The sequence below is a fragment of the Impatiens glandulifera genome, chromosome 2 (genome assembly GCF_907164915.1).
Source record: "Impatiens glandulifera chromosome 2, dImpGla2.1, whole genome shotgun sequence".
NCBI lineage: Eukaryota > Viridiplantae > Streptophyta > Magnoliopsida > Ericales > Balsaminaceae > Impatiens > Impatiens glandulifera.
Genome location: NC_061863.1, coordinates 1654433 through 1680000, shown reverse-complemented (window position 1 = coordinate 1680000; position 25568 = coordinate 1654433). Strand labels below are relative to the sequence as shown.

The 25568-nt window shown below is 26.5% G+C and overlaps 2 protein-coding genes across 2 annotated transcripts; one reads left to right on the top strand and one right to left on the bottom strand.

Annotated features, from left to right (window-relative positions):
- Positions 1 to 19927: 19927 nt before the first annotated feature.
- Positions 19928 to 23700, top strand: LOC124926102 (hydroxypyruvate reductase). The gene is made up of 11 exons (XM_047466267.1): positions 19928 to 19996; positions 20130 to 20212; positions 20344 to 20477; positions 20870 to 21014; positions 21101 to 21228; positions 21600 to 21671; positions 22407 to 22512; positions 22609 to 22718; positions 22790 to 22831; positions 22977 to 23189; positions 23401 to 23700. The coding sequence occupies exons 2-11, from the start codon at positions 20140 to 20142 to the stop codon at positions 23467 to 23469; spliced, it is 1092 nt and encodes a 363-aa protein (XP_047322223.1). The 5' UTR covers positions 19928 to 19996; positions 20130 to 20139; the 3' UTR covers positions 23470 to 23700.
- Positions 23701 to 24407: 707 nt separating this feature from the next.
- Positions 24408 to 25112, bottom strand: LOC124923641 (mitogen-activated protein kinase kinase kinase 20-like). The gene has a single exon (XM_047463602.1). It carries the CDS (start codon positions 25110 to 25112, stop codon positions 24408 to 24410), a length of 705 nt encoding a protein of 234 aa, XP_047319558.1.
- Positions 25113 to 25568: the final 456 nt, after the last annotated feature.

The following is a 25568-nucleotide window of genomic DNA, read 5'->3' as shown; positions in this document are numbered from 1 at the left end:
AAATGTTGTACATTATTTAATTTTTTTATTAAATTTTGAAGTACATATCATCTATTTGATTAAAGAGAAACTTATTTTACGTGAATTTATTCCTACAAATACATTACCACAAATTCTCATAACATTAAATAATTATTAAAAAAATCAAATTTATTTCAGAACACTAAATTCAACAATACAATTTATACTTCATGGATATATATAATATTAATAATATGATTAATAAGAGTAGGTCAACTAATGTTTAATTATATTGAATTGTTCAAAGCCTAATATATATATTTTATTATTTTATATGTATAACTAATTAATATATATTTTATATAAATAAATATAATAAAAATTGATTACTTCAAAAAGTTAAACATGTATCAAATTGTATTGGTTATTAAATTCAAACAAATGGATGTATAATTGATATACTTAAGTCTTGTTAGATGTAGTGGTTATTAGGTTCTTTTATAAGTTTTTATCCAAAACCAACCTATCATCTCAATCATATAATCAATCTTTTTACATATTGAAAATACTAAAATTATCCTTTATTTATATTTAAAAAAAATAAAATTACTATTTATTGATTTGTGTAGGGTTACTTTGGGTAAAAAAAAAATATGATTATCTTCTCATTAATTTGTGTAGCCTTGTAGATTTTTATTGGAGTAAATTTCAGAAGAAAAAAAAAAAAACACATTCCTCAACCAGGCCTTACAGTTACAGCAAATTGAATCTATAATAAAACTCTTCAAATAAAATAGCATAGACATCTTATTTTTTAAAAACTACACTCTTTATATTTAATATTTCTATTCATGTGTTTCGTTTGATTCGACGTTTATAAGTCGTGTAGAGCGTAAACTACTGCTACAATAACTTTGTGTAATAAATTTATTCACAAAAAAATTAATCAAACACACTTCTTTTGTATTTAAACCCAACTTTCTTTCAACATCTCTCCTCACTCCTAAGTGTTTAAGATTATAATTTAAGCGTTTACTTTTCTCATCATTTTTAAATATTTATTTATTTATTTTCTCTCATCTATTTTATTCATTCCCTCTCATCTACTCAATCTTTTTAATTATTTTATTCATTCTCTTATTTATTTTATATATTTATAATATTTTTTATATATTTATATAAAATTATTATAATAAAAAACCATACATTTAAATATATTTTTATTTATTATTTATAATATATATATCTTAATATATAAAATATGAAATATAAATCTACTATCATTTTTCTATTATAATTATAGTTTCATAAATTAAATTAGTCTTAATTAATTATTTAAAATTATATATTATAATAATATGAGGAGGGCTAAAGAGTAATGAATTAAAAATTAAAAAATTGAGTCAGAGAAATAGAGTGTTAAAAAGTGAAAAATATATATAATAATAATAATAAATTATTTTCTTTATTCATATCATTTATTTTAAAATATATTATTTTTTAATTTAAGTCATTTATTAATAATTAAAATTATATATTAACAAAAATTTATAAAAATTAATATAATTTATTTTTAAATATATACTATTTTTTAATTTTAATTATTTATTAATATTTAAAATTAAATTAGTAAATATATATAATATTATATTATAAATAATATTATAAATATAAAAAATAAATAAATTTTACGTATAATTTATAAGCGAGAATTTTGAAATCATATCAAACCGTATTAGAATAAGTTGAATAAGTGAGTGTGACTAGCCAATCATCTATCTTCTCCTCTAAATAAAAATAAAAATAAAATAAAAATTGATATATCCCTCAGCCATCATGTATTTCAATCAAAGAATAATAGATCGGGTAAAAAAAATCTGTTGATAACTATTTTGATAATAGATCAGGTAAAAAAAATAAATGTTTGAGGGAAAAATATCATTTAAATCTGTAACTGATTTATCTTCCTAATGATAATGGGCAGCAACCTGTAAAATAAGAGTATTATAATTTATATTTAAATAAATCAAATATAAATAGACACATTTATAATAAATATATCTTCTGCTAACGAATGTGGTGTTCCCCTGTTGCGAACTAATCAAAACTCAGCATTATTATTATATTAATAAATTAAAACTGGGTTAAAAGGAAAAGAGAGAACCCGGAACCCGTATTTTATTATGGGTTCAGCAGAAATGGAAATGTGAAGTTTCCTTCGCTTCATTCCGTTTTAAATGACCATTGAAAATATAGTCTACACTGTTTTACATGGTTGTCCATGTAAAACTGATTGATATATATTCACTGTTGAGTGAAGCAAACTTAAATTGACTCTGATTTATAAATTATGTTTATGAATTTATTTGTGATGTATTTAAATGATTAAATAATAATTCATATAATTTTATTTTTAATATATATAAAATAATAATTATGAATTAATATAATTTTATTTTAAGATTAGTTTAAAATAATAATCATAAATTATGTGATTTAAGATATTTAAATTATTTTTTATGAATGATTATAATTATATGTTATAATTGTGATATATTCAAATGAATTTGTACAAATTATTTTTTAATGTATATATTTAAATATTTAATATGCACAAATTTTTTATAATGTATTAAAATATATTTTGACAAATTATTTAAAATTTTATATAATTATATAATTATATATTAAATATATACATATAAAAACATATTTTTAATTATTTTTGAAAGATATTTAAATAATTTTGTAAATATATTTAAATAAATTAGTAAAATAAAAATATTTTTTTTTTAATATATTTAAATAAATTTAAATATTATAAAATTTATTTTTAAGATATTTAAAAAAATATTTAAATTGTTTTATATTTTATATAATTATATATTAAATGTATATAAATGTTCATGTAAAACCATTAACACATTTATGTAAAAACATTTATACGTTCATGTAAAAACATTTATGCCTTCATGTAAATCTGAAAAAAAACAAAAAAAAACAAAAGGTGAAGCTTGTTTCACCTGAGTATTTACAACACTCAAATGAATGAAACAAGCACTACCAAGTGAAACTTGCTTTACTCAATATTTACAGCGCTGAAAGAAGTGAAGCAAACTTCACTTGATATTTACATTTGTAAGATATTTAAATTAATTTATTTTAATTATTTTATATGACTATATATTAAATATATATATAACAACATGTTAAAAAAAATTTATAATATATTTAAATAAATTTGTAAAACAAAATATTTTTAAATTTATTTGTAAGATATTTAAAAAAAATTATTTAAATTATTTTAAATTTTATATAATTACATATTAAATATATATAAATGTTCGTGTAAAATCATTAACACATTTATGTAAAAACATTTATATGTTCATGTAAGAGCATTTATACCTTCATGTAAGTCTGGAAAAAAAAACAAGCACTACCAGGTGAAGCTAGCTTCACCTGGAGATTTACAGTACTCAAATGAGTGAAACAAGCACTACCAGGTGAAAATTGTTTCACTCAATATTTACAACGCGGATAGAAGTGAAGCAAACTTCACTTGATATTAAATTTATAAGATATTTAAATGAATTACTTTAATTATTTTATATGATTATATATTAAATATATATATATATATATATATAAAACATGTTCAAAGTTTTTTATAATATATTTAAATAAATTTGTAAAAAAAATATTTTAAAATTTATTTGTAAAATATTTTTAAAAAAATTATTTAAATTATTTTATATTTTATATAATTATATATTAAATATATGTAAATGTTCATGTAAAACCACTGACACATTTATGTAAAAACATTTATGTATTCATGTAAGTCTAAAAAAAAAAAATAAGCGCTACTAGGTGAAGCTAGCTTCACTTGGGTATTAACAACGCTAAAATGAGTGAAACAAGCACTACCAGATGAAGCTTGCTTCACTCAATATTTATAGCTGATAGAAGTGAAACAAACTTCACTTGATATTTACATTTGTAAGATATTTAAATTAATTTATTTTAATTATTTTATATGATTATATATTAAATATATATATAACAATATGTTCAAAAAAAATTTTAATATATTTAAATAAATTTGTAAGACAAAATATTTTTAAATTTATTTGTAAGATATTTAAAAAAAATTATTTAAATTATTTTATATTTTATATAATTATATATTAAATATATATAAATGTTCATGTAAAACCATTAACACATTTATGTAAAAACATTTATATGTTCATGTAAAAGCATTTATATCTTCATGTAAGTCTGCAAAATAATAAAAAAAAAACCAAGCGCTACCAGGTGAAGCTAGTTTCACCTTGGTATTTACAACGCTAAAATGAGTGAAACAAGCACTATCAGGTGAAGCTTGCTTCACACAATATTTACAGCACCGATAGAAGTGAAGTTCACTTCACTAGGTATTTAAAAAAATAAAAACAAGCGCTACCAGGTGAAGTTTGCTTCACCTGATAGCGCTTGTTTTTTTATTCTTTTGCAGATTTACATGAAGGCATAAATACTTTTACATGAACGTATAAATGTTTTTACATAAATATGTTAGTGGTTTTTACATTAACATTTATATATATTTAATATATAATTATATACAATATAAAATAATTTAAATATATTTTTTAAATATCTTAAAAATAAATTTTATAATATTTTAATTTATTTAAATATATTACAAAAAAAATTAAATATTTTTTTTTTTTACAAATTCATTTAAATATATTTACAAAATAATTTAAATATCTTTCAAAAATAATTAAAAATATGTTTTTATATGTATATATTTAATATATAATTATATAAAATTTTAAATAATTTGTCAAAATATATTTCAATACATTATAAAAAAATTGTACATATTAAATATATAAATTTCATAATTTGTACAAATTCATTTGAATATATCACAATTATAACATATAACTATAATCATTCATAAAAATTAATTTAAATATCTTAAATCACATAATTTATGATTATTATTTTAAACTGATCTTTAAATAAAATTATATTAATTCATAATTATTATTTTATATATATATCAGAAATAAAATTATATAAATTATTATTTAATCATTTAAATACATCATAAATAAATTTATAAACATAATTTATAAATCAGAGTCAATTGAAATTCGCTTCACTCAACAGTGAATATATATCAATTAGTTTTACATGGACAACTTTATGTAAAACAGTGTAGACTGCCTTTTCAATGGTCATGTCAAAAAGAGTGTAGCGAAGAAAACTTCACTCATTTCTGTTTCTGCTGAACCCAGAATAAAATACGGTTCCGGGTTCTATTTCTTCTTTTCAACCCAGTTTTAATTTATTAATATAATAATAATACTGAGTTTTAATATATATTGACTTCAGCTTTATGCAATTTGAATGCCTTTTTCCTACTCCCTTGATTGATATGGACATATAGTTCTGATTTAATTATATATTTATATCACTCACCATTTACAATAAAACAAATTATATAAAGAGGACTGCCATAATTAATTATTATTTATAAATTGACGATACTCTGACACAAAGTGTGTGTTGTGTTTTTTACCGGGGTGAAAAGTAAAATTTTATTAATGTCATTTCACCCCCAAAAAAAAAAATTAAAAGAAAATTAAATATTAAATCTATCAAAAATTAGTAATTAGACGATCGACTTGTTTGATGAAAGAGTTTTTGAAATAAAACTCAGTTTTTATCCTAAAATTCAAACATTTTATCAACAATCAAATCAAATAATTTTATCATTTAAATCAAAATTATTCTATAATTTTATCATCTCTAAACTATCATTCTCTCACCTACACCATATCCTCTAAAGTCAAATGACAAATTAGTTCTCAAATTTTAAAATCCAATTTTTTCCTACTTTTTATCAAACAATAATTTTTTTTTGAATAAAACTCAGATAAAATCCAAAAAATTCATTTCTCAAACAATACCAATGAGTTAGTTTATAACCGTGAATACTGCATAATAAATATAATAACCATTTTAAAGAATGTATAAATAAAATCAAGAAATTAAAACATTTAGTATAAACTTGTTGACAAATCATAAATTTGAAAAGATTAACCATATAAAAAATAATAATAATTCAAATAAACTTAATACTATCAATTTATTCAAAATTTATTGTTTAACAAATAATTATGACGAATGTTTGTTTGAACCAGTTTCTATATGAATTTATATTATTTGAATAATTTTAAAAATTAATTATAATGTTTATTATTATTATTAATTTAATTATTTAACATCAATTAAAATATTTATTTTTATAAATCAATACTTTTTGAATATTTGTATACGAATTTTATATAAAAAAAATCATAACTTAAAACCTAATATATATTATTTAAATGCCCCAACTCCAAACAAAGCTTGGATATTAATTTTAAAATAATATTTAACTAATAAAAACTAAAATGTTGTTCGATGTATTTTGGGTTTTTCATTACTTTTCTCAACTTAATTTATATGCATTTTTTTTTGCCTTATAACCTTTACAAACAAACGGATAAGCATCAACAATTACACTGATTCATTAAGGTTATGTTAACCATTAAAATTGTAAAAAATATTATAATTTTAGTTCCTCAATTTATAATTTTAAAATAATTATATTTAAATAAATAAATTTAAAATAATTAAGTTAAGTCTAATACAAAAATAATTAATTAGGATTATTATTATAATAAATAATCACAATTAATTAAAATTAAGTTAAGGTCAAACTAAATAATTTGAGATTAAAAGTGTACTTATTTTATTCCAAATTAATTTCATTCTAAATTAATTTCATGAGGGATCAAATAAGTTAAATAAATAATTTGAGATACAAATTTTATCTATTTAAATCATAAATTAATTAATTAATTATTAATCTTAAAAAATATAAATTAAATTTAAAAAAATAAATATTAATATCAATTCAAAGATCAAACTTAGTCGATATTTTACCAAACAACTTGATTCAAATGCTGAAATAATCACATGAATTTGTCATAATTTCGCATATGATCATATGTTTGATCATTACTTAAATGATTGTAAATTCGAATGAAGACAAAATTCATTATTAATCTTTTATCTCAAATTCAAACCATTTGATTTTTCGATCAACTTAAGAAGCTATAAATAACTTCCCCGGCCAAGATAAAGACTAAGAGATCGATCACAAATCTCAATCCACTCTTACAAAAGAAATAGAAAAATTTATAAGTTTGTAAATTTTTTATGTAAAACTTTAAAAGGTTTTGGATAATCATAAAACTTTTTAAAGAGTTTAGTAGTGTGTTCCAACTGACTATATTTTTCTCAATAATTCTTAACGAATGTATTAGCATTTAAATAATATTTTAAAATTTTAAATGCAAAAAATATTAATATCTAGAACTTAAAAATTAATTAATTAAATAAAACATAATAAAATTAAATTTTCAAAAGAAATAGTCAAAATTTTATGAAGTAGATACAGTTTTTAATTTAATGGACACAGAGGATATAATACAAAAGTCTTTTTCAGAGTATCACAAAACATCGAACTCAATAGAATCTCTAAAAATGACATTTAAAAACCGTATACAAGTATATTATTGATTTTAAAATTTTAATTAAAATGATAAAATATTCAACTATATATAATTATTTTTAATTAATATAAATATTTTAAGTTGTGAGTTGCCCCAACCTCGATAGATGAGATCAGAGTCGGTTCCGAGTTTTGGCTGCCCCAATTTCGTTAGAAAAAATGTTGATTTTTTTTTTTGTTGCCTAAGTTAAGTTTAAAATATTAATAAAATAAATTTTGGTGAGATTTGAAACTATAACTAATTAAAATATCTTAATTTTTAACTTAAATAATTGTGATACAATATTTTATGTTTAAAAATATAATAAATTTAATTAACTACCTAATATTTTTATTAAATTTCAAAAATCTTTAGGAGGCTTTTTCAAAGGTTTTATTGAAATAAAACTTAAAATATAATTCATTTGTCCAATATAAAGAAAATAAATATTTAAAATAACTGTAGCAAAAGAAATCCGAAAACCGGCCTAACCACGCCCAAGACAAATGAACAGCTTAGATGCTTATGAAGCTCCCCATCTCGTGGGCTTGGGCCTTTTTGTCATTTCAACTTTCTGCTATTTTTTCTTTTTATTTAATTTTCTCTTTGTTGAAAAAATAAAAACTATTTTTTTTTAAATTAGCATACTACAATTCTAATTGTCTAGTTATTTATTATTGATTAGAGTTTAAATGTCAAATTACAGTTTTTTTTTATAAAACCCATTTAATAGCATTTTTTCCTATTAAAATTATAATTTTGAATTAAGCTACTTCTATCTCCATGGTATATTGGTATATTCAAAGGAGGCCGAAGAAAAGTAATTGATTTACACCGCTGAAGCTTATCGTAGACGATGATAATATTTCATGGTACAACGAATCTAGTAGTAATTCTGCATTTGAATTACTACACATTAATGACAAAGATATTTTAATCTTATCATCGAGTTTCAACAGAAATAGTAGAGTGATAAAGAAAGAATTCTTAAAATTTTAAATTGGGAAATAATAAAATTGTTTTTTGTTGGTTTGAGATATGATGTAGAAATTAGATTAAAAAAATTATTTATATTGTTGAAAAAATAATCTGTCATAAAAAATTAACCATTAATCATTGAACCATCGTGTTAACATTAATCGTCTCTTAATTACATTGTTTTTCTAATGACTAATAAATTGATAACAATAATCTGAATTGAGGCTATAATGACAATTAATAATATTAATTAATTTAATTTGTTATTTTATTCTCGTACCATTAAATTTTAATTAAATAATTAAAAAATTAATTAAAATAATATAATTATTTAGATCAAATTTCATTTTACTATATTTTTGAATTTCGTTTAAATTATTTTAAATTTTATTTAATTTTATCTATTTAAATTCTCATTTTTATTCATTCATAAAAATGTATGAATTAGTCTAAAATTTTAACAATTTGAACCATATTATTATGTTTTTATCGTTTTATATATAAATTTATTAATTAAAGAAAATGTATGAATTAGTCTAAAATTTTAACAATCTGAACCATATTATTATGTTTTTATCGTTTTATATATAAATTTATTAATTAAAGAAATTGAATATCGTAATTTTTATTTTTTAATAAATAATACCATGTATATAATAAGTTAACGACTTATAAATTTAACAATAACAATCCACATATTATAAGGTTCAAAAAATAAGTAAATTCAAGTTAGTTACTCCTATATTATTTTAATTGACATGTGACACTCAAATTAAAACATTAATATAAAAAATTCAAATCAAACAAAAAAACCATGCATTAACGACATGTTAGTTATGGTGCAAAAAGTAAAAGTTTCAAAATTTGAAAATTATTATTAGCCAGCCTTCGAACTATCCATAAATGAAAAAAATTAAAAAAATCTCTTCGTCGTAAATATCAGAAACTTTAATTCAATCTCTTTCGAAGGCGCATATTTTAGAGATACGGTCGGAATTTACTAACACTCTACAAAACCCTGTATTATTAAAAATTATTTTACGTCCTTCAAACTCACAAGAAGGTTTTTCTTTGGGGAAATTAAACTTTAATAATATCAGTTTGAAAAAAAATATATATACATGAACGAGAGTTTACATACTTATACATATATACCTTCATGAATAATGATTTAGAGAGGGACAATATTTTTTATTTTTTATTGGGGTTTTTTCTGGAAGCACACTTTGTGCAAAATACCTTGGAAAGCTCGAGAAGCGTGTCCTCTCTCACCGAATAACGCGAAGACGTAGACTACATATGTCTGTTTGGTAATGTAGAAGGCATGATTTCAGAAAAAATGCAACACTTGAAAAAAAAAATTATGTTTTTTTTTGAAGGTCCACCGATAGATTTAGTATAAATTTGTAGCAAATCCCTTCCACAAAAACACTTCAATTTTTTTTTTAATTTTTTTGGAAGGAATAGATTTAGTCTAAATTTATCGACATATCCCTTCAGAAAAAAAAAAAAAAAACCAACACTCAATTTTTTTTTGTTTTTTGAAAAGGCCAAAACTAACAAAATTAGTCCAAATCTTTTGGCATTTCCCCTTCAATTATTATGCAGTTTTGGAAGGAGTCAAAACCGACAGATTTAGTCTCGGCATTACATGACAATACCGACATATTTTGTGCACCTCTCGGTATATGTTCTTATTTACAATAGATTTCTTCATTTTAGTATTTATACCAACATATTTATATATCTGTCGAAAAAATCTATCGATAAAAATCATATTTTTACTAGTGGTAGCTAATGTTTTAGAACAAATGGAATAGAAAAAAGAAAGGAATAATAAGCACTCTTGGTGCAAAATACCTTGGAAAGCTCGAAAAGCGCATCCTCTTTAAGGTCGAGATGCTCTTTACATTAAGAGAATTATACTCTATACAGGAAGAACAATAGAGTGTTTAGACGTGCATAGTTTGTCTCCTATATTTGACATCATTTCAATGGTCTTAGAGACTCTATAAGCAATTTGTTTTTCCTCTAGTCAAACTACCGATTCTTTACAGTATGGTTTAATTAGCAAACAATACAAGTCTCTGAATAATTTCTTATGTGCTTGTGATTTCCAATGTAGTGTTGCACCTTAATTTTTCTTTTGGTTTATGATATATTTCCAACTCAAATCACATACCCATATGAGTTTTTGTTTTGATAATAGATTGCAATGTTACTTGATGAATAAGAGTGATGATGGGTAAGAAATCTACAAGATTCTGAATCTTAGGTTTAAAGATTTGAGAAAAAAGTAATGGCTCCTAGGGTGCCATCTACCCCTTTTGTATACTATTAACAAATGTTAAAATAGTCCTTAAACTCTTACAAAGAATATAATTTAACTATAAAGTTATTTAACATACTAACTAATTACAGACTCAATATAATTGGGCATTCCCAACTTACATATACAGTAATTAACATAATTCTGATATCCCCTCCTCAAGATGTAGATCTTTAAGATTCATCTTGTTCCGAAGTAGATAAAAAGGGCCGGAATCCAATGGTTTGGTAAAAATATCGGCTTGTTGTACCTTTGAATATACATGTTGAGGAAGAATAAAACCTTGCTTGAAATGATCACGTACAAGATGACAGTCTATGTCTAGATGCTTTGTACGTTCATGAAAAACTGGATTTTCAGCGATATGTATCGCCGCTTGATTATCACACCGCAGCGGAATTGGTAACTTAAGTGAAACATTCATGTCTTGTAGTAACAATGAAATCCATTTGAGCTCACAAACTGTTGTAGCCATACTTCGATATTCTGCTTCAGCTGATGATCGAGAGACAGTGTTTTGTTTCTTTGTCTTCCAAGATATTAGTGCATCACCATACTTGATACAATAACCTGTGACTGATCGTCGGCTATCAGTGCAAGTAGCCCAATCTGCGTCTGAAAAACTCTCAAGTAGATTGTTAGATACACAAGGATAAAACAACCCCAAACTAGGAGTCCCTTTCAGGTATCGCACAACCTGAAGGGCTGCATCCTAGTGAATTTGTAAGGGTTGATTCATGTATTGGCTTAACTGTTGTACGCTAAAACCAATGTCGGGTCGCGTAAAACTAAGATAAATCAAACGCCCAATAAACCGTCTGAACCTCTCGGGTTCAGATATCACAGTACTGTTTTTTTTCATTCAATTTAATCCCCTTTGTCATAGGAATTACAACAGGTTTACAACCTGTTAATCCTGTGTCAGCAAGAATATCTAAAACATATTTTCGTTGATTAACATATATTCCAGCATCAGTACGATATATTTCTAATCCTAAGAAATACTTAGCATTTCCTAGGTCTTTAATTGTGAACCTTTTGTCAAGTAAATGTTTCACACAATTAATTTGATATAAATTGTCTCCTGCAATTAGAATATCGTCAACATAAACTAATAAAACTAAAAAGAAATCATTGGTTTTCATTGTAAACAAGCAATTATCATGAACAAATTGTATGAAACCATAATTTGTAAGACAATTTGTAAATTCTAAATTCCATTGTCTAGATGCTTGTTTTAAACCATAAAGACTCTTTTTAAGCTTACATACTTGACCTGTTTTAGCTTCGGTATAACCTTCTGGAGGAATCATATAAACATCCTCATTAAGATTACCATGGAGAAATGCGTTATTTACATCAAATTGTTGTAAAAACCATTTGTTAGCAGTAGTTAAAGCAAGAAATAACCGAACAGTTACCGTTTTGGCTACCGGAGAGAAACTATCGTGAAAGTCAACTCCATTCTTTTGGTTGTATCCTTTTGCCACCAATCGAGCTTTATATTTTGCTACTGATCCATCTGGTTCCAATTTAGTTTTGAATACCCACCTGCATCCAATTGACTTTTTTCCCTTTGGAAGAGAAGTTAAAATCCAAGTTTTATTTTCTTGAAGAGCAGTTAACTCCTCTTTCATGGCTTGCTGCCAATGATTAAATTTTGAAGCCTCTATGTATGTTTGAGGCTCTTTAATAGTAGAAATATTACCTAAACATTCTAGATAATTTTCTTTTTGGCATTTGAATGTGTAAGGAAAAGTATTAGGAGTATATGTTTTTTTATTTTTTTTAGATGAATCAATATTTGAACTCATCACATAGTCATTACACCATGCTGGTGGTTTTCTTTGTCTTCCCACTTTTACATGTTCATCTTGGGAAAAAGAAGTTTCATCTTGTGAAAAAGAAGTTTGAGAATTTTTAGATTGTTTTTGAAAATGAGTGTTTTCACTTTGGGGTTCAAAACTATTTTGATTTTCTGTTTGTGACTCTTCTAAAGTGTTATCTGTGTAAGTATCATTATCAGAATCAGTTTCAGAATCATACAAATCAAAAACAGTTTGGTTAGTACCAACATCATGATTAAAAGAATTTTTTTCTTTAACTTTAGATTTGTGAAAAGGGAAAATATTTTCATGAAAAACAACATCTCTTGAAACAATAATAGTTTCTTGTTTTAAATCAAAAACCCTGAATCCTTTTTATCCTGAAGGATAACCTAAGAAGACACACTTTGACCCCCTTGGTTCAAACTTTATTTTATTTGGAAAATTATTTTTGATATAACATAAACATCCAAAAACTCTCAAATTAGAATAATCTGGTTTTTGTTTATAAAGAATGTGATATGGACTATCCCATTCTAAAATTTTGGAAGGAATTCTGTTAATAACATGTGTTGCCATTAATATTGAAAATGGCCAGAATATTTTAGGCATTTTGGCCTGAAACATACATGACCGAGCTACTTGAAGAAGATGTTGGTGTTTTTTTTCTACCACCCCATTTTGTTGGGGTGTGTAGACACACGATTTTTGATGTAAAACCATTTTTCTTTAAAAAAGATTGACATTCGTTATTAACAAACTCACTACCATTATCTGTCCTAATAATTTTGACAGCCAAATTGAATTGAGTTTTGATCATGGCATAAAATTCAATAAATGTTTGGATAACAAGATTTTTGCATTTAATCATGTAAGTCCATGTGAATCTACTATAATCATCAACAATGGTTAACATAAAAGGACAATTTATAAGTGAATTTTCTTTGTATGGACCCCAAACATCCATATGAACAATTTCAAAACAGTGTGTGGTTTTAGAAATACTACTACTAAAAGGCAACCGTTTCAATTTAGAGACAGGACAAACATCACAATGAACAATATCATCTTTATTAAAAGAAAAGACATGCTTTAATGCTACATCAAACAAGTACAAGTTTTGAGATAGTTCTCCAGTTCCTATGGTGCTGTTGTCCTTAAGATCCTGCAATATACAACCAGTAGGCGAAAATTGACATCTAATATGATTTGTCTTAGTAAGTTTAGATACTGAAATTAGGTTGTATTTAAAGTCTGGAACAAGCATAACATCAAGAAGTTTCAATTTATCAGAAAGTATTACATTTCCTATTTGCTTCACATGTTTGGTTGTTTCATCAGGTAAAAATAAAGGTATATTAGCAACATTCCTAATTTCAATCATTCTATTCACATTTGAGCATATATGACAACTAGCTCCACTGTCAATAATCCAAATAGGTTCATTTTTAAAAATACCATGAACATTAAGACTACAAGCACCATTAAAATTAGAAGTTATATTAGGAGAAATTTGTGTACCTTCATAGTAATGTTCTTTACCTTTTCCTTCTGCAAGAAGATCTTTCATCATTTCTTTGAAGGCAGCAGCAATTTCAACTTTGCTGATTTTGATAGATGATTTTTCAGAGGATTCTGGTTGTTCTTCATAATTGGAGAATGGAGTGTCTGCCATATTAGCCACATTTTTTACCTTTTGATCTCTATTTCCCTTCCACCAATCTGGATACCCATTCAACTTGAAACAACTATCTTGATTGTGTCCTTCAGTTCTACAATAAGTACAATACATATCTCTAGAAGAACTTCCTTTGTTGTTACCTCTTCCCATAGATTGTCTTCCTCCTTTTCCTCTATTGAATTTTCCAGTTTTCTGTCCTCTTTGTTGCTCTATGTTATCCTTCAAAAGCATAGCGAAATTCTCATTTTGATCAATCATTAATGATTGAACTTCTCTTTGTCTCTCAATACTTAGCAACATAGCATATACTTTGTTAATGCTAGGTTTTGGATCCATCAGAAGAATCTGTTGTCTAACATTGTCATAATACTCATTTAGACCCATCAAGAACTATGTCAACTTGTTTGATGTATCTTGTTGAAGGACTAATTTTGTCATTTTGCAGCAGCAAGTACTTCTTGGTTCACAATCACAAGATGGAAGAGGTTCTAATACTAGAAGTTCATCCCATAGTTTCTTGATTTTAGAGAAATATTTCTCTAATGTTAATGGTCCTTGACGCAGATTACTAATCCCCTTTTGAATTTGAAAAGCTTGAGGACCATTATTCTCTTGATATCTTTCTTGAATATCATTCCAAAGATCTAATGCAGTTGTAGTAGAAGAGTAATTACCTTTAATTTCATCAGTAACTGTATTAAGGATCCATGAGCGGACCAAGCAGTCGACCTTCCTCCACTTATCAAACTCTTCTGGTTCAGTTGGAGCAATACATGATCCATCAATAAGCCCTAATTTCGATTTTGCTTCAAGGGCTAGTCGGATTCCACTACTCCAGCCTATATAGTTTGAACCGTTGAAGATCGTGGTGCAGATAATCCCTCATGGATTATCTGAGTTATGAATAGTCATTGTATCTTTGTCACGTTTCTTCTTTCCCATCATTATGACAGTTTCTTGAATCTCCTCTTTACTCGAAATACTTGTCGAAGAAGAATTCGAAGAAGGCGAAGAAGAATCAGTACCTGAAGAAGATGTTGTCTCAATATCTTCTGATTCTCCTTGTTCTTGAAGATCTTGCTCTGATACCATAAGAAATCTACAAGATTCTGAATCTTAGGTTTAGAGATTTGAGAAACCGTTTGAGAAAAAAGTAATGGCTCCTAGGGTGCCATCTACCCCTTTTGTATATTATTAACAAATGTTAAAATAGTCCTTAAACTCTTACAAAGAATACAATTTAACTATAAAGTTATTTAACATACTAACTAATTACAGACTCAATATAATTGGACATTCCCAACTTACATATACAGTAATTAACATAATTCTGATAATGGGCATACGATTAATGGTCGTGTGAATATACTAGGTGTGCTTCTATTTTAGTTCCTTGTTTATTGTTTAAAGATCGATATATTTGATTGTCTGAGTAAGTGAAATCTTTTAGACCAAAAAATTTATTTTTTTTACTATTGAGTCTAGTTGTAAAAGATACAGAGAACTTTAGCATTACCTACTTTCAGTTTCTGTTTGTTTTTGTGAATTTTCTATAACTTTTTCATATGAGAACTATGGAAATTGTGTTTTACATAATGAAATCAACACTTTTTAAATGCTCTCTTATGAACTGTCATGGTTACAAACAGACATAAACAAATGTATTTGTCTTCAGCGAAATAGAAGCTTTCATAAATAATCTATCGAATTAGATGTTCTGTGTACAAGATATTGACCCGTTCAATTGGAAAAGGCTCAATCTTAGGTACATTATTCAAAAGAAAACAAAGTTAAACTAAATAAAACCAAATAAATTTTATAAGTACTAATTGTTAGAATCTTTTGTCTAAATCTATATTTCTTAAATCTATATTTTTAATACTCTATGTCAATAAATTGAGATAAACATAAGTTGCGAAAACATACCTGAATCTAAAATGAAGAACAGTTCATTAAGTTGTTTTTCGTTGATCTTCGGATCTTCTCTTGATCTTGAAATCTTCTTGTTTTAGATCTAGACCTGGATCGAAATGTCTGATGTGTGTGAGGTTTAAGTCTTTCAGAAAAAGTCCTACACTTAAAAAATATTATGTATTTTTGGAAGTAGCCAAAACCGAAATATTTAGTCTAAATTTTTCGACACATCCCTACAAAAAAAGTCCAACACTTTGATTTTTTTTTTCTGTCTTTTTGAAGGACCAAAATGACAGATTTAGTCTTAATGTGTGTCATATCTCTCTAGAAAAAAACCCAACACACGGAATTTTATTTTTTTATTTTTTGAAAGGGCTAAATCCGACAAAATTAGTCCAAATCATTCGGCATTTTTCCTCCAATTTTTATGCGGTAATTGGAAGACGGAGACCAACACTTAAAAAAAATTATGTTTTTTGAAGGGCCAAAACCGACATATTTAGTCTAAATTTGTCGGCATATCTCTTTTAGAAAAAGTTCAACACATAGAATTTTTTTCAGTTTTTTGAAGGGCCAAAACCGATAAATTTAGTCTAAATCTGTCGGCATATCCCATTCAGAAAAAACCTAACATTCAATTTTTTTTTATATTTTTTGAAAGGGCCAAAACTGATGAAGTTAGTCTAAATCTTTCCGCATTTCCTCTCCAATTTTTATGTGGTTTTTTGCTTGCTTTTGTGATTTTTCTATAACTTCTCCGTAGGAGAACTATGAAAATTGTGTTTTACATAATGAAATCGACACTTTTTAAATGCTCTCTTATGGACTATCATTCTTAGAAATAGACATAAATAAATGTGTTTTTTTTTTTGCGAAATAGAAACTTTCATAAATAATCTATCGAATTAGATGTTCTATGTACAAAATATTGTCTAGTTCAATTGAAAAAAGCTCAATCCTAGGAACATGATTTAAAAGAATACAAAGTTAAACTAAATAAAACCAAATAAATTTTATAAGTAATAATTGTTAGAATATTTTGTTTAAATCTTTATTTCTTAAATCTATATTCTTTAAACTCTATGTCAATAAATTGAGACAAACATAAGTTGCGGAAACATACCTGAATTTAAAATGAAGAACGATTCATTAAGTTGTTTTTCGTTAATCTTTGGATCTACTCTTGATCTTGGATCTTCTTTTGATTTTGGAATCTTTTTGTTCTAGATCTAGACCTGGATCGAAATGTCTGATGTGGATGGGGTTTAAGTCTTTCAGAAAATTCCAACACTTAAAAAAAAATATGTTTTTTTGGAAGTGGCCAAACCGAAATATTTAGTCTAAATTTTTCGACACATCCCTACAAAAAAAAGTCCAACACTTTGATTTTTTTTTCTGTTTTTTGGAAGGTCAAACCGACATATTTAGTCTAAATGTGTCGTCATATCTCCTCCAGAAAAAACACAACACTTAGAATATTTTTGGCCAAAACCGACAAAATTAGTAAATGATTCGGCATTTCCCCTCCAATTTTTATGCGGTATTTGGAAGAGGAAGACCAACACTTAAAAAAATTATGTTTTTTGGAAGGCCAAAACCGAAATATTTAGTCTAAATTTGTCGGCATATCCTTTAGAAAACGTCCGACACTTGAATTTTTTTTTCTGTTTTTTGGAAGTACCAAAATCGACATATTTTTTTATGCTTTTCTTTTCTTGTTTTTTCTGTTTCGCATGACTATCGTGCCGCTTCGCGTGACCACCGTGCCGTTTCAAGAGATCACACGAATCTTCCCTGAAACGGAACCGATTCAGAGCATCATCTGTAAATATCACCATCGACAAGATGAACAACCAATATGAACAAGATGAACAAAATAAATATGAACAACCTCATGGTTTAGGGTTTGAAAATCAACGTAATGAAAATAAGAATATAAATTGATACGTATGATGAACAATAATGGATTAGAATGAGTTTTGTTCGTCGATCTGTATGATATGTTCGTTTAGGGTTCTGTCGCCGTTGCGAGAGAGAGCATGGAGTAGAGAGAGAAGAGAGAGAAATAAAATAACGAAATGAAAAAAAAATGAGTATTTATATAAAAAACATTTCCCTTCGCGAAACGTGAAGGCCCGTCGCGTTTTACAATGAGGATATTTTCGTCTAAAAAATAAAGTGGTCACCAGGTCATTTCGTCAAATTTCTCAGTGATAAAGATATAATTAATATGTTAATTATTGATTTAGCAATAGAAATGTGGTTATTTTAGAATTAAATAAAAAAAGGTGGAAGTATAATGAAAAAAATTGTTTGAAATATGGGTAAGACATAAACCGGTTCCACTAATGCTCCACCGACAAATTAATACCATGCTCAATATATAGGGCTTGTTTGATCTAGTGTTATTTAAAAAAATCAAGAGAATAATGATTTTACTTAGATAACAATATGGATCAAATTAACGATGGAATATTCTTAATATATATGATTCTTGCAAAAGTAAAATGATTTTGTTTTTTCTTTAAACTATACTTAAATTCTAATAATAGATTGAAACCTAAATCCAGGTAACCTCCTTCCTTCTCATCAGATTCTAATATAAATCTGATTTAGTGAATAATTAGTTATTTAAGTTATTATAATAGGAAGAATGATTAATTTATTGTGTTATGAAATAAATATGATATTTTTAATTATTATTATTATTATAACTTTGGTGATGTATTTGCAGGAATTAATTATTGAATAAAGACGTATCTAATTCGATGATACTAAGAGATGTTTTGAACATCAATATTGGACAGTTGAGTTACAAAATCAGCTCCAAAATGCATAGCCAGTTTAAAACATAATAATAAAATAAAAAAGACTTGCATCACAGCACAATACTTATACTAATTCAACTAAAACCAACATACATCAACTTTCAAAAACACAATATACTGGACTCTTGTTATTAAGAATGTTACAAGAGTATTACACACAAATTAACATATCGATGAAATACTTGATCAAAACTAAAAAAAAAAAACAATAATGTCAGTTTCAAATGAGATTAAATATGTTTGTGGTTTAAATCCACTTAAATATTTTTTTCTGGAATTTATGAGTTTTTTTATCCGTTCTTTTACTTGAAGAAGAGCTAGGCCTTGTTTGATGATGAGAGTTATTTGGATTTAATCAAAATAATCCTTATTCCAACCTTGATCACTTCATTAATTAAAATCATCAACTAAAATACCTTATCTTTTTAGTAAGATTTTAAACTATTAAATAAAATTGGATTATTATAGTTATTACCCCAAATATAGCCCATGGTATATTTTTATTCTTAAAATAATTGGATTATTTGAAAGAAAAAAAAAACAACATCAAAATAGCAAAATATTTATTAAAAAATTTTAAACACTTTCTTTTGGGTTTAATTATCTCAAAGTATAATAATTTTTTTGAAATTTTTTCATATATTAAGTTTAAGTCCTTTTTATTATTATTATTTTATTTAAATTCCTAATTATAATTATTGGCTTATTTATTTTTATTTTTTTACTTATAGTGATATTTTTTTCTCTTATTAAATTACAAATAACATATATTTAGAATAAAATAAGGAAATAAGCCCTCGGGTGGACTACTACTGAAGAACAGTTCATGTCGTCCAAAGCCTGCGCCTTTCCAATCCCAGGTCTCTCTCTCTCTTTCTCTTAAACATTCAATAGAATTAGGGTTTTTCATTGAATACTGTTCATGTTTGAATCCATCATGTACAATACATAATCAATTTCTTGTAAAAATTAAGTTATTCAACTGATAAACAGATCAAAAGTAATGCTCAATCGTCTGATTTACAAAGCCACAAGAACTACGGTGAATCGTGCCCTGAATCTCCAAACATTTAAGGGTTTGTTTCTAAGCATCAATTTCTAGGATCGGCCGTTTCTAAATCCCACATTTTGCTTAATTATTTAAAATTGTAAGAAAAGAGGCAGATGAGATTTCTCTTAACAACTTTTCTAAATGGTGATTATGCAGAATTTGCAGGAAGAGCTGGTAAAATGTCTGGGGAAAGTGATAATCACATTACCCGTGTTCTCTTTTGTGGTCCTTATTTCCCTGCATCTCATAATTATACAAGAGAGTATTTGCAAGAATACCCATTTATTAAGGTAGTTTTCTTTTATACTCTTTTGATTTCTAAATGAGACAAATGAAACTTCTGTTAAATGTATAATGTTTGAACTGCAACAACTGAAACAATGGCTGTGAAATGTATAAAGTTTGTTCCTGTTGATGTCTCCTTTTGATGTTGTTCCTTGGAGAATTTTGTTTATGTTTTTATGCTCTATTTGATATTGTCTTGGTTTTGTTGGTGGATCATGACATAATCTGTGTGTGTGGATCTATGTAAAAGAGTCCCATTTAAAAAAAACATATATATGTAAAATTGTTATTTTATTCTTTCCACAAAAGAAATGAATGCAATCCCATTAGGAATGATGGGCATTCTTGTTATGCTTATTTGACCTTTCTTTTTTTGGCTACTTAATCTCTTTTGTAGGTTGATGATGTCCCAGTTAGTGATATTCCTGCTGTTATTGGCGATTATCATTTATGTATAGTAAAGAACTTTAGACTGAATTCAGATCTTATTGCTCGCGCCAATCAGATGAAGATCATAATGCAGTTTGGTGTTGGGTTGGAAGGTAACTGTTTATCTAAGTTTATATCTTGAGAATAAGCATCAATTCTCATTAGGTTTCAGCAAGTTAATTTATTTTTTTCTATGAAGGTGTTGATGTTGATTCTGCTACAAGTTGTGGTGTTAAGGTCGCTAGAATTCCAGGCGATGTAACGGGCAATGCAGCTTCTTGTGCTGAAATGGCAATATATTTGATGTTGGGCCTCCTCCGTAAGCAAGTTGGTTAATTTAATTCTCAAACTTCTTTTTTGATTGTCTGATGTGACACTGGAAAGATTTATTTGTGGCTAACCAGTGCTCAATATATACTTCCTTAACTATGTAGTTCTTTTAAGTAACGAGCCTATCTCGGTATGAAAAAAATCAAAACGACAAAAGAGTGTTATTAAAAAATGTTATACATCAGTCAAATATTTTTACAACTTTTGCCACATTTTACATAAAATGCAATCAAAATCACTTTCACCTTTTACTTTGACAATTTTCAAAAGTGATTGTGACAAAGAACCACTTGCCGAAAAGATTTTATTTCATCCATGTATTCCGAAGCTATTTCTAATATGCAATTGACCCGTTTTTTCTTCTACAGACTGAGATGCAACTGGCAGTGAAAAATAGACAACTTGGAGAACCAGTAGGTGTACCATTGCTTGGGAAAACTGTGAGCTTCTGTTTGCTTAACTTTCCCCACAATAAGAATCTGCATAGTGGTATATTTGCCTATTTGTAAATTTTGCTGAAGTTTATATAAATAGAGTATGTTATACCAAGCGTTGAATATCTGATCTAAACGTTGTTCATTCAACAATGGATCCATCATGTTCGTTGAATTTGTGTTTCTTTGCTTGGTTTATTTATTTATGAACTTTTATTTTTGGGGTTAATATCTGAACCTGATACCCAAGAACTTTGATTCATTATATGAGTCATGCTTGAGACTGAAAATGCTAGGTCATGTTTGATGATAACCCCAAATAATCTATTAACAATGTATTCAACTCATCAATCACATCATTCAAATCATTAACCTAAATATCATTTATTATAAATATATATATTTATAACCAAATGTAATCACTTGGGCCTTGTTTAATGAATGGTGATTTGGATTTAATCCAATAGCCTCAACTAAATTATCAATTAAAATACCAAATTATTACTTCTTAGTCTTTTAACCCCAATAACCCACTTTTTCATCCAACAAGATATTCTCCCAACTTAGAAAAATCTACATCATATAAGTCCCTGATCATATAATCCCAGATCTAACAAGCCTCTAGTTGAGCATTGAATTTTCAACTTATAATGAACTATAGGAATTTTTAACCTTCCTTTTTCAACAGCAATTAGTGAAAGGGAAAAGTGAACTGCCTGACTAACTGTTTACTTTATGTAGGTATTCATCATGGGATATGGGAATATTGGGATTGATTTGGCTAAGCGTTTGCGTCCTTTTGGCGTGAAAATTATTGCCACTAAACGAAGTTGGCCTGTCAGTGATGGTGAGCACAAGCTTGTTACAAATATTGCGATGAAATGAATCTTTGGTCTTATTCATGAATCTGTCTATGCATGTTTCGTGATTTTTATCGTTCAAGACTGTGTTAATGATGATTTGATCGATGAGAAAGGCAATCACAAAGATATCCATGATTTTGCTAGCAAGGCTGACATTATTGTGTGTTGTCTTTCAATGAATACTGAAACGGTTAGCTTTACTTCATTAGATTTTTCTCTGTTTTCAAGAATAAATTTTTCCCTAAAGTTTTTTATTTTCAGGCTGGCATTGTGAACCATGAATTTTTATCATCGATGAAAAAGGTTTGCTTCTCTGTTCAATGTTGTTTTGTCAAATTACTATCCAAACTCATGTTAAGTCTTAGAGCTTGTTTGATGTTATTTTTTTAAAATAAACCGCGTTTGATGGAAAGGGTACATAACTGACATGTGATTTGGTGTATTTTAGGGTTGTGTTTTATTGAATATAGCTCGAGGAGGTCTATTGGACTATGAATCAGTTTCTTATCACCTAAAATCAGGACAGTTGGGGGGTTTAGGCATCGATGTTGCCTGGATAGAGCCCTTTGATCCAGAAGATCCAATTCTCAAACACCCAAATGTTATAATAACTCCCCATGTTGCAGGAGTAACTGAATATTCTTACAGATCAATGGCTAAGGTTTTGTCCCTTACAAATTCACTTTGTCTTATCTACATTATAGTTTTTAGGCATGATTTGTATGTTAGACCCAATTCTTGTAGAAAAATCATATTCTTCGTGTTTCTATCTTTTGAAGTTGGATGACAATTTCAGTTTTTCTCTTTTAAGGCTAGCTTTTAACCAATCTGTTAAATGATCGATCTGATGATATGTCGATGGAAATTTGTAGGTGGTTGGCGATGTAGCACTTCAAATTCACAAGGGGACTCCAGTTACCGGGATAGAGTTTGTTAATTGACTGTCATAAAAGCTAATGAAGTTTCATCTTTTCTATTTTTAGTTTTGTTTTAAACAATTTACTTGATTTTGATTGACTTTTTAATGTTCTTTTAGGTTTTAGGTAGTTGTTGAACATTTGATGGATTAATCTGAAATTCAAACTGAACTCGAAATGCTAATTTGGATTAGCTATTTTAGTTTGGATTGAGTTCGGATTTGATTATCTCAAATTGGATTTGGATTATCTAAATTATTCAAACAAAAATATATTCTACAACTATTTTATTTTTTTACTTAACTTTAATTTATCAAAATAAAATTTTGTTGATTCCTTTTTCTTAGTATCAAATAGGCACAACCAGTTTCTTTTCCCTTTCTTTTTGTAAAATTTAGATTTTTAATGTAGAGTAATTAAAGATTTTGAATTAAAAACATAACTAGAAATTATTTTAGTAAAACAAATTTAGACTATTTGCTTAATGACTGTATCATCTTTTAATTATTATAGATTAAAAAATTAATTATAACAAAAATATATTATTGAATCATTTTAAATTTAAAAAGTACAAGCTCTTTTATTGATAATCAAACACAAGATATGAATAAAGTAGGGTAGGTAGGGTCATGATGAATAAATCATCATCATTAAAAAATAAAAATAATATTGTTTTTCACATAAATAAACAATCAAAAATCAATTTAAACAAACTAAAATTATTCATCAAAACTAATGAAAACATATTAATAACACTTTTCAATCTACCTAATTAAAAAAAATAAACTATTGAGTCTTATATAATTTTGTCAATTCTATATCTATATCCGCCAACAAAACTCTCGTGTTAGAATTTTCACTGCGAACCCCTTGATCCTGAATCTTTCCTACGATGATAAACGGAGGTTGAAGAAGCATATTTGCATTCCACCTTTCACACGGTTTCAAAATAAAACACATATTCAAAAAATCCAACGCTTCTTTAGACATTCTCCATAGTTTGTAAAGTTCATCCAAATTCTCATATTTCCATCTTTTTCCGTTAGCATCTCAAACACAATGCAACCGAGCCCCCAAATATCTGTCGAGGTTCCATACTCACCCGACTCAATCGACTCGGGTGGCATATATTCCCTAGTCCCAATAAACTTACCTTGAAATTTCCCAACTTTCCTCATCAGCCCTAAATCCGCAATCTTTGCTTGTCCATGTACTAACAAAATATTACTAGCATTGATATCGCAATGCACGTATCCTCGTGCATGGATACATCTCAAACCACATAAGATTGATTTGGTATAACTTCTCGCTTCGATCTCATCGATTCTTGCAATCACTTTGATCCGGTGGCGTAAGCTACCTCCCGAGGCGTACTCGAGGAAGATGTTTGAAAGAATTTGGTCTTTTTCGAAGGAGAAATCATAACCGAGGAAACGAATAATGTGAGGACAATCTCGAAACTTGTTGAAAAGATACCTTTCATGATGTAGAGAAGAAGATTGCGAGTATTCTGCGGATTTGACTGCCATTAGAAAATATGGGTATAAGAGAAATAAGGGATGCGAAGGCAATATACGGGCAAGATAAACGCGGCCGTAACCGCCGGCGCCGATCATCTTCCCCCGTTCCCATATTTTGATGGATTTAGGCGGAGCAGATACTTCCATCTTATGTTTCTTTGTAATGTAGAAGAAATAAGTAAATAAGTTCTTATTTATAATGCATAGGAAAATAAACTATGGGCTTTTCCCACTAAAAGATTATTTGAAAATATATTATATTTTAATTATTATTAAATAATATTATTATATATATATATTTATTAAAAAACTAATATTCAGTAGATTTATATATATATATATATATATATATATACAGATACTTAATTATGTGTAACAGGTTTTTTTAGGAATGGTTAGATAATTAAGTAATATTTTTTTAAATGATATTATTATTTATATTTTTTTAGTTATTTTTATGAATGGTTAAAAATAATTAAGTAATATTCTTTAAATTTATTTATTATTAAAAATTTAAAATACATTCTATTTCATTTTAATTATTAATAAATAATAATAATATATATTATTAAATACATTCTATTTCATTTTAATTATTATTAA

What these genes read in the sequence shown, in the direction of transcription:
- LOC124926102 (XM_047466267.1), top strand. Translation starts at nt 20,140, where the DNA reads ATGCTCAATCGTCTGATTTACAAAGCCACAAGAACTACGGTGAATCGT. An exon ending in GAATCTCCAAACATTTAAGG is followed by an intron (nt 20,213 to 20,343) that starts GTTTGTTTCTAA and finishes GTGATTATGCAG; the next exon opens with AATTTGCAGGAAGAGCTGGT. An exon ending in TTTTATCATCGATGAAAAAG is followed by an intron (nt 22,832 to 22,976) that starts GTTTGCTTCTCT and finishes GGTGTATTTTAG; the next exon opens with GGTTGTGTTTTATTGAATAT.
- LOC124923641 (XM_047463602.1), bottom strand. Translation starts at nt 25,112, where the DNA reads ATGGAAGTATCTGCTCCGCCTAAATCCATCAAAATATGGGAACGGGGG.